The sequence below is a fragment of the Mya arenaria genome, chromosome 15 (genome assembly GCF_026914265.1).
Source record: "Mya arenaria isolate MELC-2E11 chromosome 15, ASM2691426v1".
Lineage (NCBI taxonomy): Eukaryota > Metazoa > Mollusca > Bivalvia > Myida > Myidae > Mya > Mya arenaria.
Window position 1 is genome coordinate 21279671 of NC_069136.1, and position 21647 is coordinate 21301317.

Below are 21647 nucleotides of genomic sequence, written 5' to 3' on the forward strand. Positions count from 1 at the left end.
CGCATGATGAAGCGATATTCTTTCAAAAATGATTGTAAAGGGCAGTCACATTTACCTTGAGCGGAAAAAATATGGGTATAATATCACAAAATACTCTTCGCTTCTTATTAATGCCGGAAGATCAGTGTTTAATGCAAATACGAACAATACATGATTATTTGTCAAACAGACATCTGACTCAGATGTTCTTGATGGTGAAATGTGGGTGCGCTCTAATCTGACTTTAACTTGAGTGTTATATTACTCCTTATTTAAGGATGAAGTCTAGTGGCATATGTGTCCGCCATGCATTTAATGTCGTAGGTCCGATCCCAGCCAGGGAAATGTTCTCCATTGGGCCCAGTAAACGTATATTTCATATTTTCAAAGCCAAAATAATACGAAAAATACTTTTTTGAATGAAATTCTCTCTGAGTGAAATTGCTATGTCAATGCTCCAAAAAAACAACAGTAAGTTTGGAATATCAATCAGAAACCAAATGAAAATGATTTCTCAGTGCCCAAGCATAGTGAATTAGAAAAACCTGCAGTGGGGTTTTAGAATTAATTCAGAAAAAAAAATGATTCAAAACGTTTCCGAGTAGCAACATATTCCGTTATAGCCTATATTGAATTCGGTAAGAGTAATATAACGTCTATAGGTCCTATCTTTCTTTGCGAGGTCTTTGAGCCGCCTTGAAGAGCAGCCACCGCGGCGGATTTCCCGGCAACGAAAGTTGATATAACCTCTTGCACTTAAATGATGCATGTGTATGGTAAGTTTAATATACATGATGCGCATTTAAAATGGCAATTTAATTTAATTTGAATAGTTTATGATCGATAAACCAGTTTTACATAAAATGTCACGTTTATGAAAAAGAAATCATACATACGAATTTCAGATAATTAAATTAATTAATAAGAGGCGTGTTTAAGTATGACTATTCCATTAAACATAAAATATGAATTCCCATCTACCTTCCCTATTATTCAGGGGAAATTACTAATCGTAATTATACTCTATAGTCATGCAAGTTGTTTGGTTATTATTCATTTAATAAATGAACATGTTAAAGATAGTTTCGGGGGTTTTTTCGTGACAAAAAACAATCAACCTTATAAAATGTGTTTGGTCATATGTTATACCATTCTTAAAAAGACCCCACCCCAACACTCATAATTTTGATTGACTTAAGATGGAGGTAAGATTATGCATTTTATGAAAATATATAGAAGTCATACTCTGCATTCGCTCAAAAATAGCTGACTTTTTCTTCGAAGTTATCGTTCTCCATACGACAATATAGACAATTGGGAAGGTAGTGTGTAATATAAATGGGGAAATCAACAACAACAATCTGTTTGGCTACTGTAAAATGTATTCACTCCAGAGTGTAATCATGTTGTTTATTCCTGAACCGGTATTCATTACATATATTTAGCCATTTACCTGATTTAAGTTTATTAGGAAATTACTTATTTTATCAATTTATTGTGTAAATACCAGTCGTGTTTTTTTTAAATCATATTAGTATTATTATATGTTAAAAACAGAAAGTGTTACTTCAATGAATGTGTCAACAGAAACTGAATAATCAATGTTGTGTTGAATGTTAATGGCTCGAAGAAAACATGATAAAATGCAAGATTATATTTTCCCCAGCAAATCCTTAAAAATCAAGAATAAATTCAATACAACTGACTGGATATTTAGGGGTCGTGCTTTGATTATTACCCCTAAGCCGCAACACGCAGCCATGACAAATGGGTTTCCTCCTGGAACTTCGGTTTCCCCCACATCACAAGACCACACTCTCGCATAACAAAGAGCCAAATTAAGTAAATTAATGTGTTATAGCATAAATGGAAAAATGTTAACTATTATAAAACAAAATGTAAAGTGGTAGCAAATCTTGTTTTTCCGATAATAATCTGTCAAACTTTTTCCCGTGAGCTAGAGGTGTAGCCAAAGGCGAAACTCTTTCGTCAACTAGGCAACTTTTTAGCTATCAAAATTAATTGTTTTAAAAAACCACCCGGCATTTCAAACCCACAAAACTGTTAGATAATCATAGACGCATGTATTTTCCTTTTGATAAATGTGTAACAACTTTTCCACATTATTTCTTCTCTCTGATAGTTACAACCATAGTTATTTAGTTATTAGTATACTATTGTATAACCATATATCACATTTATCTATTGTGCTAAGTGTACCAATAAACTTGAGAATTTGCCAACGAAAGAGATTAATACAATGTTGTAATAAATTTCAAAATCGTTGTAAAATATAGAATTTAGACTAATACACAGCGTGACAAGGTGTTGCATCAGCTTCGTGCTAAGTAAGTGCAATAACAGCATATCGTTTGTCAGTGCAAGAATCAAGATTTGACCCGATGGTCTCAGAAGTTGTGTATGCATGGTTAAAAGTACTGATTTTATATTCGTTTCGTACTTAACATTCCATAATATACAGTGTGTGTATACCACGTGATAAATAACGTCATATATGCTACATCGGAATACAATATTCTGCTTAAAATGAAGACTTAAAACAAAGATTACTTTTGTTTTACTACACAATTTTAAATAAAACAAAGGGGCAGTCTATGCCGTTTAAAGAGCCCCGCCTTCGTTTTATTACCGGAGTTTGATAAGGTAATTAGTTTCATCAACCACTTCGACAAACCTGTTTCCGAAAAAACGTTTTGACAGTGGTCCGTCAGACGGCCGTATTGTGAAAAGGTTTGTCGAAGTGTTTTAAGATACTAAACTGTCAATCAAACACTGGTAAATGACCGAAGGCGGAGCTCCGTAAGCGGCGTAGACTGCGCTATGTTTTATTTAAAACGATGAAGAAATGGAAACGTTATCTTTGTTTAAAGTCTTCATTCAAAGCAAAATGTTGCCTTCCGACGTAGCATTTAACGCAATTTATCACGTGGTATACACAAACTGGTATAGTCCTCTTGATTTTCACCGTCACTAAAATCAGATATAACGAAAGGTGGAATAAAACTCATAACCTAGCATAACTTACTATCATGGCGTACCACGTTTACTTAAGTAATTTATACTGTTTGACTGTTGTGAACTTCCAAAACTTTTAAACAAACATACACTTTATTTGAATATCTACAGAAACTAGTTTCTCTATTCTGTTAAATTGTTTAATCGTAAGGTATTCGTAATGTATTTATGTGATTCTAAATGTTTACAATATCCGTAAGCTTCGAACTGTTCGCCTTTAAAATAACCACAATGCAGTCTGAAACGCCGTGGTTGTGTGACCACATATTTATATTTCATATATTCGTGTTGACTTGCAAACATTATCATGTGTTCGACGGATCATGAAAATACAGGTAGCTTAAGACTCCTCATACGATACCTAGCACAACTGGCAATTCTAATAAGATGATAGAATTACAAAATATACGAAACAACATGACTCTCAGTCAGTAATGCAACAGAATGTTGATTTTAACGAACTTGAAGTGACACTCTTATTCTAAATCAATATATACACATGTATAACAATCATAAATTTTGAGTGATAAACCTTTAACTACTTACTAAATAATGCATTAATGAAATATTTATTACTGATAACAATATTGTAATCATGTATGTAATAGCTGGAAACGGAAAAATATTAGATAATTTGGGAGTGCTAAAAGATTTACTGTGATCTACTATTGTCTCATACGGTAGAAACACTGCTTTTTGCACCTTTCTTTCAAATTAAACTCGGTATCCTTCATAAGACCCATTGTATTCGACATTCATTCAACATTTTTGATATGTTAAAACAATTGTGTAAATTGTGGAAAACCTTATTCAGTAGTAAGAGTGTCTCTTTAAGTACACTGATAGATTAGCGCTTAAAAACGCACGGTTACCTTTATTCTGTCGATTAAACTTAGATCTTCGGTCACAAGATCATGAACAGCGACGTATATCCCTTCATATTTGTTGTCTTTTAATGTAACACCATAACAAACCCCTAAGAAGGGAACAAGAACAAGCAACATGCGTATGATGAAGCGATATTCTGTCCAAAACGATTGTACGACACGATCACTTCTACGTTTAGCGTTTAAATATGAGTATACTATTACTCAAATACTCTTCGCGTCTTATCTATCGTCGGATCAGTTCTACATTGAGCGTTAAATTATGGGTATAAATTACACAAATACTTCTCGCGCCTGATCAAGAGTTCAGTTTCAGTGCGTTTATTCACAGACCAAAATATGAATGATTATGTATTACAGACTTCGAGTGTTTCAAAATATTTTAAACAGAATCCCGACTGTGATGTCCATAATGCTTGATGTTACTTGATGCAGCTAGTAAAACGGAGCACGGATACTACTTTAACTAGTCTAAGAGTGATATATTTCAACACGTATAATATGGCACCATTTTTTATTGTAAGTACTGAATAACAGTACACCGACACGGTTTTGTACCTCTTTCAATCTGTTCAGCTAAGTGTAATCAATTTGCATTCATTTGTAAATAGTTGGTATTCCAAAAAGAGGCATTGGGCATGTTCAAGTTTCTTATACTGATAACTTATGCTGCATTAAATTTTCCTCATGAGAAATTTTCCAATATTGCCGCTGGGGTAGTTCTCATATGGAAATGGATAATTTTATTTTAATAAAACACAAATGGTTAGTGTTGAAAATATCTGATATTGATGAAGCTATCATTACTGACATATAATTCTAAAGAACTGTGTTTAATACTGATATTATTCTCTAATTGATACCATATTGTAAAACTTTCGGGAAACGAACTAACATTTCGTGTGTCCTCCAAGTATTAGTGTAAATCGGAATCAAGTAGGTGTCTTAAACTCTTATCTTCAAAGAAACAGCTCTTTGAAGTACTAGTCATTTGATTTGTAAATAAAATCTGTCACAAGTCGTCATGTCGTTATTCAAGGTTTTCAGCTAATAATTTCCTTGAGATGTTATGTTTCATGTCTTTTCAGCACATGCAAGTCCCCACCAGAGAGAACGAAAGAGCCCTAACTGTTTAACCTGCGGTATGATTATCAGAATTTCTTTCCGTGTTACATACATTACAAACATTATTTACCCGGAAGATTTTAAAACACTTAACTTGATCTTCACTCTTATATGATTATTCAGTGTTTAATCATTCGTTTTCCTTAAATTTGGGCGCTACAAGCAGACGACATATTCATTTCCGGAATTCTTGTATTTTTGTATTGCTGCTGAATAAGATAGACAGGCATATAGACAAAACAGACATTTATTTCTGACTAGTACAAGGAATGTGCGATTCTCTTTCTGCAACCCGCAGCTACTTCCGCTGTGTTTTCACAATATATTATCCTATTATTGACAGTGTGTTTCTAGAAACTTGGACATACGAACATAACCAACTAATTGTTTTTAATGCAGAAGAATATTGAGGAAGATCTAAGGAAGGTCGAACATGTTTGGTTTAACTTTAATCCAAAAGTAAAAAACAGCTCATTGTGGTTGTGAAAACCATCTTTCTTCCCATTCCGTATATGCTTTTGCATTTTTTGTCATTGTATCCTTTAATATTGGTCCACTCCAACGTTAGATAAGGTGCATTTTTTTCAAATTCGATTTCGTGTGTCCTCGCGCTTGTATTTTGAGCGTGTACAATATCCGAAACTCAATTTTCTTGTAAGCACACAACATGCTTTTATTTCAATCAAATATTATGGTTAAAACATGTTAACTTTTCAATATGTATGTAATGTAAACATGCGAATATCAGAAACATGTCAATAAAACATAAACATATATTAATCTGTATTATGAGAAAGAATAAAGAAATCCGTAGTATCGAAACGTAATCAGATTCTACAGATTGTTCATAACGCTTCATATCTTACAACCAAAATGATAATACTAAAGTTTATGACAATTCAAAAGACGTTAATAAACGACCATTTGACCATGACTTCCGTATCCCTTGTAGACGTATGCTGTTTGTGTTTGATGGTTATATGCTCGATTGCCTTCAGAGAATGACGGATTGTCGCCGGTTTCTGAAAACAGTACATGTAACATAACAAAACGAACTTTCAATTAAGCATAGCGCCACGATTCTAATCAATATATCGATGTATAACTATTCAATTTAGCATTTTTGCAGAACAAAATATTCCAATTCAACACAATATTATTTAGTACAATTTAATTGCAAGAAAGTTGATATACACGACATTCAATTAAACGTCGGTATTCATTAGCAACAAAGTGCTTTAATATAAATATTAATCTCAAGAGGGTCTGGATTAACCTTGTGCATATCAACAGGGTCATCATTTACCTTGTGCCTCTCAACAGGGCCTTTGGTTACCTTGTGCCTGTCAACAGTACTTTGTGATTTATAGCAGTGTCTTGGTTAACCTTGTATCTCTCAACAGGGTCTTTGTTAACCTTGTGTCTCTCAACCGGGATTATATTAACCTTGTGCCTCACAATAGGGTCTTTGTTAACCTTGTGCATCTCGACAGGGCCTTTTTAAGATCGTGCATCGCAAAAAGGGTCTTTGTTAGCATTGTGCCTCTCAACCGGGATTTTATTAACCTTTTGCCTCACAACAGGGTCTTTGTTAACAGTATACATCTCAACAGGGTCTTTGTTAACAGTGTACATCTCAACGGGGTCTTGGTTAACATTTTGCCTCACAGAGTCTTTGTAAAACTTGTGCCTCACAACAAGGTCATCGTTAACTAAGTGCATCACGACAGGGTCATTGTTAACATCTTAATTAACATCTCAACACGGTCTTTGTTAACATTGTGCCTCTCAACAGGATCTTTGTTAACATTGTGCCTCTCAACAGGGTCTTTGTTAACCTTGTGCCTCACAACAGGGACTTTGTTAACCTTGTGCTTCACAACAGGTTCCTTGTTAACAAAGTGCATCACAACAGGGTCTTTGTTAACGTCTTAATTAACATCTCAACACGGTCTTTGTTAACATTGTGCCTCACAACAGGGTCATCGTTTACCTTGCACCTCTTAACAGGATCTTTGTTAACCATGTGCGTCTCAAAAGGGTTTTAGTCAACCTTGTGCCTCACAATAGGGTCTTTGTTAACTTTGGGTCAAGTGTACTTTGTTTACCTTGTGCCTCACAACAAGGACTTTGTTAACCTTATCCTCACAACAGGGTCTTTGTTAACCAAGTGCATCACAACCGGGTCTTTGTTAACGTCTTAATTAACATCTCAACACGGTCTTTGTTAACATCGTGCCTCACAACATGGTCATCGTTTACCTTGTACCTCTTAACAGGGTCTGTATTAACCATGTGCGTCTCAAAAGTGTTTAGTTAACCTTGTGCCTCACAATAGGGTCTGTGTTAACCTTGGGACTCTCAACAGTACTTTGTTAACCTTTTTTCTCAACAATACTTTGTTAGATTTATGCATCTCAACCAGGTTATCGTTTACCTTGTTCATCTTAACAGTGTTATCGTTTACCTTGTTCATCTTAACAGGGTCATGGTTAACCTTATGCCGCTCAAAACGGTCTTCGTTAACGTTGTGTATCACAACAGGGTCATCGTTTACCTTGTGCCTCACAGCAGGGTCATGGCTAACCTTGTTCATCTCAACAGGGTTATAGTTTACCTTGTTCATCTTAACAAGGTCATGGTTAACCAAATGCTGTTCAACAGGGTCTTCGTTAACCTTGTGCCTCACAACAGGGTCATCGTTTACCTTGTGCATCATAACAGGGTCATCGTTTACCTTGTGCCTCACAACAGGGTCATGGTTAACCTTGTTCATCTCAACAGGGTTATCGATTACCTTGTTCATCTTTACAGGGTCTGTTTTAACCTTGTGTCTCTCAACTGGGTCTGTGTTAACCTTGAGGTTCTCATTAGTACTTTGTTAACCTTGTTCATCTCAACAGGGTTATCGTTTACCTTGTTCATCTTAACAATGTCTGTTTTAACCTTGTGCCTCTTAACTGGGTCTGTGTTAACCTTGGGCCTGTCAACAGGGTCATCGTTAACCGTGTGCATCTCAACAGGGTCATCGTTAACCGTATGCATCTCAACAGGGTCATCGTTAACCTTGTGCCTCTTAACAGGGTCATCGTTAACCGTGTGCCTCTCAACAGGGTCATCGTTAACCGTGTGCCTCTCAACAGGGTCATCGTTAACCGTGTGTCTCTCAATAGTACTTTGTTAACCTTGTGCATCTCAACAGAGTCATCGTTTATCTAGTACCTCTCAACAGGGTCTGTTTTAACCTTGTGCCTCTCAAAAGCACTTTGTTAACCTTGTGTCTCTCAACAGTACTTTGTTAACCTTGTGGATCTCAACCGGGTTATCGTTTACCTTGTATGTTTTAACCTTGTGCTTTTCGACAGAGTCTTTTTTAATCCTGTGCATCTCAACAGGGTCTTCGTTAACCTTGTGCCTAACAACAGGATCTTTGTTAACCTTGGGTATCTCAAGTTTAATTTGTTAATCTTGTGCCTCTCAAGAGGGTCATATTTTACCTTGTGCCATTTTACAGGGTCTGTTTTAACCTTGGAATTCTCAACAGGGTCTTATTTAACCTTGGACCATTCAACAGGGTCTGCGTTAACCTTGTGCCCCTCAACAGGGTCTTCGTTAACCTTGAGCCCCTCAAAAGGGTCTTCGTTAAACTTGTGCCTTACAACAGGGTCATGATTTACCTTGTACCTCACAACAGGGTCAACGTTAACCTTGTGTTTATCAACAGGGTCTTCGTTAACCTTCTGCCGCTCAACAGGGTCTTCGTTAATCTGGTGACTCTCAACAGGGTCATCGTCAACATTGTTACTCTCAACAGGGTCACCATTGACCTCGTGCCAAACAATAGGTTCTTCGTTATCATTGTGCCTTTACACAGGGTCATCGTTAACCTTGTACTTCACAACAGGGTCATCGTTCACCTTGAGCCTCTCAACAGGGTCTGCGTTAACCTTATTCCTCACAACAGGGTCATCTTTAACCTTGTGCCTCTCAACATGATCTGCGTTAAACTTGTGCCTCTCAACAGGTTCATCTTTAACCATGTGCCTCTCGACAGGGTCTTCGTTAACCTTGTACCTCAAAAACAGGGTCATCGTTAACCTTGTGCCTCTCAACAGGGTCTTCGTTAACCTTATGCCTCTCAAAGGGTCTTCGTTAACCTTGTACCTCAAAATCAGGGTCATCGTTAACCTTGTGCCTCTCAACAGGGTCTTCGTTAACCTTATGCCTCTCAAAGGGTCTTCGTTAACCTTGTACCTCAACAACAGAGTCATCGTTAACCTTGTGCCTATCAACAGGGTATTCGTTAACCTTGTACCTCACAACGGGGTCATTGTTAACCTTGTACATCACATCAGGGTCATCGTTAACCTTGTGCCTCACAACAGGGTCTTTGTTAATCTTGTGCCTCACAACAGGGTCTTTGTTTACCCTGTGCCTCTCAACAGGGTATTCGTTAACCTTGTGCCTCAAAACACGGTCTTTGTTAACCTTGTCCCTCTCAACAGGGTCTTTGTTAACCTTGTGCCTCTCAACAGGGTCATCGTTAACCTTGTGTCTCTCAACAGGGTCATCGTTAACCTTGTATCTCTCAACAGGGTATTCGTTAACATTTTGCCTCACAACAGGCTCTTTGTTAACCTTGTGCCTTTAAACGGGGTATGTTTTAACCTTGTGCCTCACGACAGGGTCATTGTTTACCTTGTGCCTCTCAAAAGCGTGTTCGTAAGCAAAAATACTTGTAAAAATGTGTGCACAAACCTTCCTTTCGTGGATCTCGGGTGGAGTGTGAGTTATTTAGTTGATGCCTTCTTTGATTTATAACGACGCATGCTGCAATGAGGATGATAACCGGCACTGCTGTTCCGATCACAACACCAATAATTAAACCCACGATGGTTTTATCATCATCTATGATAGGCGGAGGAGCAATGTACGTATGATTTGTTCTTCCGTTGAAGGAAATGTTAAATCCTGTGAAAGGAAAAATGGCGATTGTCTAAAACTATTGCGCTTTGGAAACATTTATGTCTTCTGATGCCAGGTTTGGTCAGTTTCTATAACTTCCTTACGTACATAAATTACGACATAATTGTATTTTATCTTACCGTCATACTTACCATTTGCTATTACTATTGACACAATATTAGACATAGCTCCCTCATTTCCAACCTCATCCAAAGCTCTAATGCCCAAAAAGGCTGTCTCGTTAAATTCTTTTTCAGCTGTTACAGAAATATCGACAGCCTCGTCTTCGCCTGAGTCTCTAGGGTAAAGGTTATGTTGACCAATGTCCAGAGCTTGCGCATTTCCAAAATTATTTAACAAACTGTCTAAGTCGTTTGCATAGCGGAATTGATAAGTTGTTGCTGAAATAAAAAGGTAACTAATTATCCAACTTCATTGTGATTTTAATACTCGTTTTACACTTTCTTTAATTAAAAGAAATTATGTTAAGTAGAAATGATTTAAATTAACCTCAAATAAAGTATTCAGTGGCAACACTTATTCATGTGTTATGTCAATGAGAGCCTATAAATGCTTTCATGTTACCACTTGGAATACGAGGGGAAAGGGCCATGGTGCGTATTGTTACAGCATTATAGTATAATTGAACATGTTAATATTACCTGCTGTTGTAACTAGGGTAAATAAGGTGAGCATGCCAAATATCATACCATTAACAAACATACCGTGTAGGTATTGGGTACTCTAGTTTTGTCATGATCTAATGCATGTATTGCAGTTTCTGTGTCTGATCTTCTATCCTAAATGCTATGCACGATTCACCCAAAATAAAATTTTGTTTAACTAAGTATTTTAACAACAAAATGATCAAGATTGGTCGTTCTTAACGTGGGCGTTTTGATTATCTTACAAAAATATACAAGCATGGTACCTTGGCCAGTGTATCTGTCGTCACCTGTTGCTGTCCAGCGTATTGTAAAATGTCGGGTGTTTCCATTCGTTTCCACATCTTCTATTCTGAGATCAGTAATCTTTCCCGGGGAAGTAGTATCCCCTATTGTTGTTGGAGATAAATTGGCATCCTCAACAAGTGAAAACCTTTCAAACCTTTCCTCAATAACGATTTCTTCAAACGCGTCTGAATAATAAGTTTTACTGGTTGAAACATAATCATAGTACGTTTAATTTACAATTGGATAACATGAATACAACACAATTACGGATAGCGTCGGAACTGAAAAATCTATTAAAGGAGGCCTATTCATGTTGAGATTAAAGGGCATAACTGTCCGCATAGCAATATTTTTTGAACGTAAAAGACTCACACTACAATTCAACATATTACATTTTACGATTGGAACACAAAGTACAACCAAGTCAATGTGCCGTTTGTATAACCTGTTTATAAGTGAGTTGAGAAATTACCTGGGTTTAACGTTGCGGCTCCGACAATGCCAGTCACAATAATGATTGAATTTGCCTTCACAGTGACGCGGGTTTCACTCCGGCCTTCTTTGGGACATGTAAACTGCCCTGTATAAGTTCCGTCGCCTGCTGTAATATCTTTACCTAAATAAGTTAGAAGCTATATCATTTGTGGTTCAAATGAACCATTAGGACGAATAAAAGATTCTTCACAATAATAAACCACTTAAGCATGTGCTACAGGCAGTGGTCATAAGTCATTAGTCTCTTACTATTGCTATCAGATGCATTTTGTGTTTCAACGTTAAAGAATTTATTCATAGGACCTGGCGCCATTTAAGGACATTGTTGAAGTCGCATTTTGTACATTTTAAACAGGTAAAATGCTTAGAATTGTAACCTTTTCCATTGTCCCGTAAAATTACAAAACATGATCCAGACGTGGCGACGACGTTTGCATTCAAAACAGGAGCATTCCCCTTCAATACGTCCGTATAAACCACGTCGTCGGAGAAACGGGTCGTTACGGTAACTTGATGGTTATCCTTTGATTTAGATTTCACATCGTACTCCCAATTTATAGCTGTATCAGGCTTGGTTTTAACAACAACAAAATATGTCCCTTTCTGAAAATATATGGTAAAGACACATAACGACGGCTCTTGGGATGAATTAACAATATTATTTCGTTGAAACTATGTGTAACTTTAATGCAGACTTTCGCCTCGTCCTGTTCCTTAACGTTTCGTCATGGAACTTAGTCTTAACCTTATTTCTTTTCAAAATATTGTAAACATGTACGTATCATTAGTAGCAAAACCTCTGAAGCGAAAGCCTAGAAATTTATGCCGTTACTTAAGCTATCAGAAATTCAAACAATAAAAACAGTTGACATGCATCACATTATGTAGTGTAAATACTTATGAAATAGTCCTCACCTGAAACAAGAACAACGATAATATTACTTTGTATGGAAAGTAAGTCAATAAACGCATTATAGAAAGTTGAACTTACTGTTAATTTTCCAGTCAACCGTGCCATAATCGGTGTCTCACTTATATTTAAACTTTTCTCAAGTAAGCCCTCCTCTCCTCTTATTTCAAAGTCAAAGTGTAGGCCAGGGTTGCTTGGAAATATGACAACTGTTGTGTTTAAACCCATCCCACCATCGATAGTGAAATTAAAATTCAACACGCTGCTATTCCTTAACGTCCCTGATCTCATCTACAAGACACAATGATTTTAAACCTAAAACAAACCATTGCAGCACGAGTCCGTACCCCTTGCAATGTATGCGTCACATTGTAGAATTTGTCATAATTTATATGTATATAACATTGATGTTTAAATCTTAAATTGTAAATAAGCGTTAAGTGCTTCATTCCTTTCGTATAAACAGAAAACGAGCGTTTAGATCATTTTTTCAACAATATAAGTGTTGCTCCAAATGGCTTTAGGTACGGGTGCGTGTACATGTGGACTAACTTTATTTTACTGCGATAACCATGTCTGCATGCAATACACATTTTTAGAATGACTCATACAAAGACAAGAGGAAATTTGTTTATGGTAGTATCAAAAAAGCGTCAATAAACTGTATCACCTTCGCCTTACCACAAAGGATACCACTTTAACAATGGACAATTACTAAAAGAATACAGCACCCAGAGTGCTAGTTCTAATGCATTGCACTTCTCCTAATGAAATCTTTCTGATATGTATATGCAGTTTGAGGTAAACTCCTCAACGGTTTCACGTTATGCTCCGGACAAAAATAAATAACTATGAACATAAACAAAGATCATTTTAAAAACTGCATTCAGAATGATGGTTCCTGTGCACTGCACTTCTATCTGTATATAAAATTTGAATTAATACCTTAAGGGCATTTTAAGATCTGACCCGAACAAAAATAGGTATGAAAATTAATAAAGGTAATAACTAAAAACATGCTGCACCATAAAAACTTAAACTTTTCAAGTTACGCTCTAGACAAAAATTCTCGGAAGCCACAGGCACTTTCCCACACACATACACACGCCTACATCACTATTCCCTTTCGAAGGTGGCTACTATACATAGGCGAAAGAGAAGTTAGGTATCCAAGTATGAAAGAGCGAGCAGAAGCAGGATTTCGTCATTCGCATATACTAGAATACTAGTATGTGGTTTTCGCAACTTTTCTATTTACCAATTTTTAAAAGATATCATACCTCCTCCGATTTACATCCGCCCCCGGTCATACTGTTCGACAATGCTTTGGATAAGACAGAAAGAAACGTAATATTTCCTCCAATCTCCAGAAAAAGACTTTTCCCGCCAGTAATTTTCGCAACGTCGGCGAGTCGTACAGAAGACTGGTCTGAGATTGCGACTGTGTGTATGAGTATACCAAGGTCTTTCGCTCTGGTTGTTTGCTCTGTTATTGTTGATTTGTTCGTCGTCTCTTCGCCATCAGACATAAGAATAATCTCAGAATGTTTTGAGGACGTGGGAAAGGTCTTTATGATTTCCTGAAGGAAAACTATGGGTAAGTGATGGTCTGTAATGTTGTGTTTATATTAGCACCTTAACTAACTTAAGGTTGTCACATTAGTTTTCTTTACACTTAACATTACTTCCTTCTTTTTAGTATAGAACCTCCATCTTATTATTGTATAACCAATAATAGGAAAACCCTTTTTTACCTCAAGCACTTTTCAATTCTTAAAAGAAACCATATATGTATTGCTTATGTAATTCATCACGTCCTTGGTCTCTTTCTGACAAACTTATTTCATAACTATACATATAATAATAATGTTCTGTTAAAATATTTCTTATAGAACCTCCATTTTCTTATAAAAGCAAGAATCCTTTAATAATTTACCAGACAAATCAACATTGAGAGAAAGAGTTTTTACATCTATAGCAAGCTTCAGTCCACATCCGATACAAGTGCCGCCACCGGAAAACGTTGGTAGAGCATCAACTAGAGCAGCCCTCGTGGCTACACTGTCGACCTTAGTAATAGCTGTAGAATAAGGGCGGTATTTGTTTTAAAATTTATAGCAACAAATTCGATTTTATATTTTATGTGAATATGCCTAGTTGTTGTTAAAGAAGAAAAGTAGGCAGATTATAATGCAAATTGTGTTGTTTTTTATTCAGTTATTAAGGCAGACAGTTGTTGTTTGATGTCCTTTCTTAAAACATTCGGAGCTCAATGGCCATTTTAATCGAAAACAACCTTGGATGTATATGAACGATTTACAAAAATTGGTATGTGTAAGCGCGCTGCAATTAGGTCGTAATAGTAATTTAATTTAACTTAATGACTTAAAACTATTGGAAATCTTAATGTTTGCAAAACTAAAATTCACTGGAAATCAATTTAAACTTAGACCAATAAAGACAACCTAAAACATTGAGTTTAATTAACGGTATAATTCGAAAATTCACGAGCTACTTCTACTAAAGTACCGGCTTACATTCGAGGTTGCTTTGGAAAAAAATGGCCGAGAAGTTCTGAATGTTCTAAAAAGTGTTCACAAAGTCAAAGCACTCAAAACAGATTCATGGCTGGGAAATTTGATATAATGGTACAAAGTTATTCTGCGGAATATCTCATTACGAATGTTTTCATGTTGATCCTCATGTGATAAAACAAGACTCATTTATAATTATCAGATCGCGTGAAATTGTACAACATGTTCAAAAACCATAACAACGAAACAGAAAATACACACTTCACCTTTCTTGACGGATGCACTGTAACTAAACCACACTATTCCAAGGTAGCTATCGGAACAAATCTCCTCTTCATTCTCGATTATGTATTTACCAGTCTCATGCAAGCGTACTATCCTCTTTGGTGTGCCCTGTATGAAGATATACCTGTTGTAACAGTGGCCACTGGAAACAGCGCGAGTCTCAAATCGACTGTCATTGAGCGTTTTATTTATATTAGTTTTTTTAGAAAACTGAGTGCTACTTAGAAGGCGACATACACATTTTAAACTGTTTTATCTTAAAGGGCGAGGAAGAGGACACACCCTGAGGAAATTGATAATAATATCTTAAGTGATCTTAAACCTGCTCCTGGTGTAGAGAGATTTGCCAAAATCACTGGTATGGGAAATGTTTGGTGTATATAAATTCTAACTAGTTAAACCAGCCATATATGTTGCTGTGACTTCCGTCTGTTCTGGTCTATCGAAAATTCAAAACCCCAATGTTATTATCTACCCCTTTTTCTAACGCCGCCTTTGTACCCATATACTAGTGCAAAATATTTAATATATTATGTTAAAGATGCACTCTTACTCCCAAAAATGTTTTACCACATTTAATAATATTGTGTTAATAGTCCAAAAAGGATGAATAAATATAAAATAAAGAAGGATAACAAGTTTAATTCAAAGAAATAAGCATAAAACACAGTATTTCTACCTTATGAGACTATAGAAGACCACAGTAAATCATTTTGGCATTTACCAATCATTTAATATTTTTGCCCTTTCGGATTTTAAATACACAGTTACAACCTGGTTATAGGTAATTAATATTTTCCATAAATGCCTTATTTAGTAAGTAGTTCACGGTTTATCAGTCAAAATTGATGTTTCTTATACATGTGTTTGTATTGATTTGGAATAAGAGTGTCACGGGAATCTAATATAGACCTCATACCAAATTCATACTGCCAGATGTATCCAGGACAAACACCTTTCTGCTCTTTGCCTCTTGTAAAATGGTGAATTTTGGTGAAGTGTCGGTGTCCTCGAGGAGACTTTCACTGTTGACTACATTTAAAACGAAAAACAATTTAAACATTACCCTAGTATTTTCTGTAAAGAAAAAGTGGATTTCATAAAGCAAAATTCCAAATGCTTTGAAACGACATTGTTAATATCATTGATGAAATTTGATATTGCAAGCTTGACTTCATTTGCCCAATTGTACACGACGTTGTATATGTCAATTGTTTTATTACTTAATGTTAACGCCGAAACAACCTTACATTCCGTACTTTTACCGTACATTGTTTACAATGAAAACTCAAAATAAGTATAGTCAACAGAGAAATCCAAAAACCCTGCCGAGCTTCATTGAAATTATCATTTGGACTAGGATATTCAAGATCGCATGAATGACCCCCGAAATGAATTGTGATATACCTCCCTTAAAATCCGGATGTTCTCTCATGACAGCCCACACGCTCTTGTGGTCACAGTACAGGTTCTGCTTGTTTGTTGCAAGTTTGTTGTGTCTCTTCGCTACAGGTGTGTCCTCGAGGTCGTCACAAAAAAGGTACAGCTGTAATAGAAAGTTAATGTCATCGAGCCCAAGTAACAATATTTAAAACCCACTTTACTTTAACAACTTTTAAATCGAATAAAATGTTGGATTTATTCTACACATTCCGCTTATAGTTCATATTGATAAATGACAATGACAATGAGCTAGACTGCCCTGGTATCCAACAAAAACATAATGAAGCCTGGTAGCTAGGTATTTCATAGAATTATTTGTATGCATTCATACGCTCATGAACAGCTCAACAACATACTTGGTCCACGAATTGGTTGTCCATAATGGACGCCCCTGCTTCCGATTGTGTAAGATCAGGACAGAATCGACAACCGGGGTGAATACGTCGTGTTGTATCATTTGTATTACACCACAAACTAGCCTTACAATCGGTACCGAACCCCACACGACCTTGAACGTTCTCACTGCAGCTGAAGTCATAATAAATTAGTGTCAATGCACTCTAGCATTGTGGTATGTCATTTGTATTCCACAAATAGCTTGATTGCAGTCAGGACCGAATATCGGCCTTGAAAGTTTTCACTGAAGGTGAAGATTAAATTATTTAAAATGACACCACGAACTAGAACGTTGCTAGTATCACACCATGGATAAGACTTAAAGTCAGTACAGAACTCCACTCGTCCTTGGTCTACAGCTGAAATGGAAACAAGTTAGTATCACCACGGGCTACCTTTAAAATTAGTATAGAGCCCAACTCTGCCTTGGACGTTCTCACTGCAATGGAAATTATTTAGTATCACAACATGAGCAAGACTTAGTCAGTGCAGAATTCTACATGGCCTGTAGCTGAAGTTGAAATAAAAAAAACTAAGTAAATAAGCATTGATAATCATAATACATACACCAAAAGTTAAATCATATGCCATCCCACAATGTCTTCATTTACATTTCATCGACTTACGATTATATACAGTAAAGTATCATATACTACTCCTGTTACCTTGTAGGCTTCCACTTCCCTCCAGCCTGGTAGAAATGACCTTTGGCTTCCTCATCGGTACCGTATTCCGGAAACACGCCCCACCGTAGCTGTGCCCACTCGTGAACGAGAACGTTCTCTGTGAAAAGCCGTTTTAACATGATGACGCCAAATATTCAATTGGACCTTACGGAATAAAAACAGACGCTCCTATAAACATCAAGACACAAACATTCAATATACATGTACGTATAAATTTCCTTCCATTAGTAAAATAATGATACCAATGTTTTCTTTATTGTTTTCATGTGCACTCGTCTCGTCTGCAATCTTACAAAGTCTGTTTTGGAAGACAATAGTATCAAATAATAACTTTGTTATTTGATTGCCTTTGCATTATCTTTCGTTTTTTATATTTGTTATGCCATCCGTCGGTTGCACAAATATTTTAAAAGGTGTTTCATGCACAATGCAGCTTTGAATGATATCAGTATTGATGGTACAATTCCAAAAATTGAATTTCTTTGAAAATGCGACAACGCGATAGGCAAAAATGCAAGAAAAAAAATCGTATTGACATTTTTTTCACGTCCTGGTTGACAATGAAGGAGTAATTGCGCTCAAATGATTGTGTACGAATTTTTCGTTGCGATTAAAATTCACATGGAACATCCGAATCCAGTCCCATCTTTGTGTCTTACCGTGTTTGCCAAAGTCAGTCCTGGATGTGTTTTTGACGAATGACAAGGGAAGATAAGTGAACGTTCCTCCTTGTCCACAAACATCATTGCCAAATGTCCTCGGGGTAATCAGTTGTCCGTCTTCTATCTGCAAGGAAACTATCATCATCATCATCATCATCATCATCATCATATCATCATCATCATCATCAAGTTCTTCTTGTAGCAACTTGACTTTATAGTCCATGTCTTTTCTGTTGAGCATGTGTCATTTGAACACAGTTTGTCACAAATACTTGTACCCGTTACCATTTTTTCAATACTGATTTAGAAATTTTTAGATATGGAACATTTGCATTACTAATATGGACTTTGGTATTGCACTTTTTATAATCAGCTGATGATAACACAAACCTACAAAACTGCATTTTTCACGTGTTTTGCATTTTCATGACAAGGAACTGATTCGAAAGACATGGATATAAAACGGGCTTATCCGTGTGTTGTTACCTTGAAATATCCACGTTCGGACTGTTGGACTGGCTGGGCGTCTCCCTGTGGTGTCCAGGATCTTGGAACGACGATGTTGATTTCACCAAAATACACGCGGTGTTCGGTAGCCCTGAACAGCAATCGAGATGCGGCAGTGAAGATTTCCTCGAAAATTGAAAATGTTACCACGACGAGTTTATCATATTTTATTATTATAAATTGTCGGTTCTTGATCTGTATAGGTGTGTTAAAGATCAAAATCCAGACCTTAACAGTTGATGTTAACTTCGAGTGAAGCAGCAATGAGTGTTGTTCAAAGTATGCGACGGAAGTTGATTGGGTACATAGCACTACTACTATATATAGAGATATATATGGGAAGAAACAATCATAAACGATCGTGTATGGTGCAGTTTTAGTTACTGCATACTCCGACGAGTTTATCATAATTTATTATTATAAATTGTCCGTTCTTGATCTGAATAGGTGTGTTAAAGAACAAAATCCAGACCTTAACAGTTGATGTCATGTTTTATTCATCAAATTTACGTGCCGTTAACATCTGTAAGGTTTACAAAATACACACTTGGACGCAGTATTTTTTATAGATACGGATGAGTTTAACATTTTTATCATTGCATAATGAGAACTCTACATAAAAAATAGCATTTCAATGAAAGGTGATTTTGTGACCAACATGTATCCAACGGCTCATTTAAAGAAACAAAAATCTTTCAAAATAAAGACAATGATTTGTTTAAATTTAAACCAAAACAGCTAAACAAAGTCCTATGAATAATTACTAAAACGTTTCAAAGTTACATTTTCCTGAAGTTTTGATGTCGAAACTTTATTTTACCAAATATCCAATGCAATATTTATTCCTGTAATCAGTTTTCAAGTTAATAAGTTTTGTATTCAAAGAACTCCGCTCATGAGAAAATGAAAGTATAAGTATATGGGACAAGGACATTCATAGTAAGAACGGTCCTATTTTGGTGAAAAAATGAGCTGAGCACATTTCAAAGAAGGAAAAATATCTCGGAAAAATTCTTAAAATTCCTTTTGCATATTTTTCGGAAAGTCTTTCGACAATAAGATCATGTGTTTGTGTCAATATGGTCCAGACAATCCGATCAACATTGTCTTGTTGTTTTTAGAATAACATAGTATTAGTTAGAATGGTGAAAATAAAATGACTTAAATTAACTTCCAATAGAACAATGAAGAATACAGGGACAAGTCCAGTAGTCAAAGATTCAATAACAAATCCTATTAAAAGGCACAAGGCCCAGACGAGAATGAACACGAAACAGAAACGTATACAATCATACGAGTTACAATAAATGCAAATATAGCAACATCCGATTAAAGTTTACAAACATCGAATATAAAAACGCATTTACGAACTGGTATACAGGCATTGATCAACAAAGAATATTCATGCCATTTTATTTATTAAAAGATCAGTATTGCAACATATCAGTCATTTTTATTAAAAGATGTAACCTTCTTTGACGTCCAATGTTTTAACTGGCAGATTTAATCTTAAACCTGTATAGATATATTTGATTCAATTTAAGACGTATTCAATGTACTATATATTCCTAACATTCCATAGTCTTATTGATTTTGGCCACCGATAAAATCAGGAAAACAAAATGTAGAATTAAACAAGCCTAACTTACTAACAATTTACGTCCATTGTTTACTTAAAGATGCACTATTACTCCTAAAAAGATTTAGCACAATAGATACAATTGTTTAGATATACCAGAAAGGTCTAATAAATGTCGAAAGGTTCTTATGAAGGATCCTGAAGGATAATTAAATACTTCCACCGAACCAGAAATATGAACTTAAATGTTATGCATTATTTGTGAGATATGACTACATATTTATATTCCACATACTCAGATAGATTTGCAATGCTTTGACATGTTTTTGACAACAAATGCAGTTGGCCTTAGACTTTGCAGTACCTAGAACGAACGGCCGAACTTATAAAATTAAAGAAACACGAATTATACTAGACAACATAACTCTAGCATCTATGTCCCATGGTATGTTGATACAACGAACTAAGTAAAACATCAATTTATAATGTAATACAAAATACGTATTTCAGCCTTTGAAAACAATATTTTGATATGTAGTAGATTAGTGATAATTAACTTAAGATTACCTTTATTCGGTCGATTAAGTCTTGATCTTCGGCCACAAGATTATGAACAACAACGTATATCCCTTCATATTTATTGTCTTTTAATGTGACACCATAACAGATTCCTATAAAGAAAGACAGAGCTAGCAAAACGCGCATGATGAAGCGATATTCTGTCCAAAAATGATTGTACAGCACGATCACATTTGCCTCGAGCGGAATAATATGGGTATAATATTACACAAATACTCTTCGCTTCTTATCAATGCCGGAAGATCAGAGTTCAATGCCAATACGAACAATACATGATTATATTTCAAATAGATACCTTAATCGGATGTTCTTGATACTGATATTAAAATTGGGTGCGTACTTATGTGACTTTAACTTGAGTGTTATATTGAATGGTATATTACAACACATAAGAATCAGACTGTGCAGTAACATAGCTGTCCCCCTCACTGAGTTCAACCGTTTATGTTTTATATGTGTAAGTGTAAATGAAGTTAAGTTGCACGGTTGCAAAAGTACCAGTCAAAGGACAAACACATTAACACCCGAGACGTTTGACGTTTGTTTTTAAATGATGGTGTCAGGGTGAAGCTTAATGCAACGGTTTGTAACATTTTACCCTATATTTTCAAAGCCAAAACAACACG

At 35.9% G+C, this 21647-nt stretch overlaps 1 protein-coding gene across 2 annotated transcripts; it reads right to left on the bottom strand.

Annotated features, from left to right (window-relative positions):
* Positions 1 to 5637: 5637 nt before the first annotated feature.
* LOC128219665 (calcium-activated chloride channel regulator 1-like) lies at positions 5638 to 21217 on the bottom strand. 2 transcript variants are annotated; one of them, XM_052927559.1, is made up of 17 exons: positions 21010 to 21217; positions 18843 to 18989; positions 18354 to 18480; positions 17674 to 17791; positions 16969 to 17140; positions 16577 to 16715; positions 16089 to 16201; positions 15151 to 15277; positions 14321 to 14430; positions 13631 to 13930; positions 12432 to 12641; positions 11818 to 12043; positions 11418 to 11561; positions 10924 to 11130; positions 10145 to 10393; positions 9786 to 9998; positions 5638 to 6049 (listed from the first exon to the last, which is right to left on the bottom strand). In XM_052927559.1, the coding sequence occupies exons 1-17, from the start codon at positions 21145 to 21147 to the stop codon at positions 5937 to 5939; spliced, it is 2853 nt and encodes a 950-aa protein (XP_052783519.1). In that variant the 5' UTR covers positions 21148 to 21217; the 3' UTR covers positions 5638 to 5936. The 2 variants fall into 2 exon arrangements, with proteins under 2 accessions (XP_052783519.1, XP_052783520.1); XM_052927560.1 differs by lacking the exons at positions 18843 to 18989; positions 21010 to 21217 and having other exon boundaries at positions 17674 to 17838; positions 18354 to 18452.
* Positions 21218 to 21647: the final 430 nt, after the last annotated feature.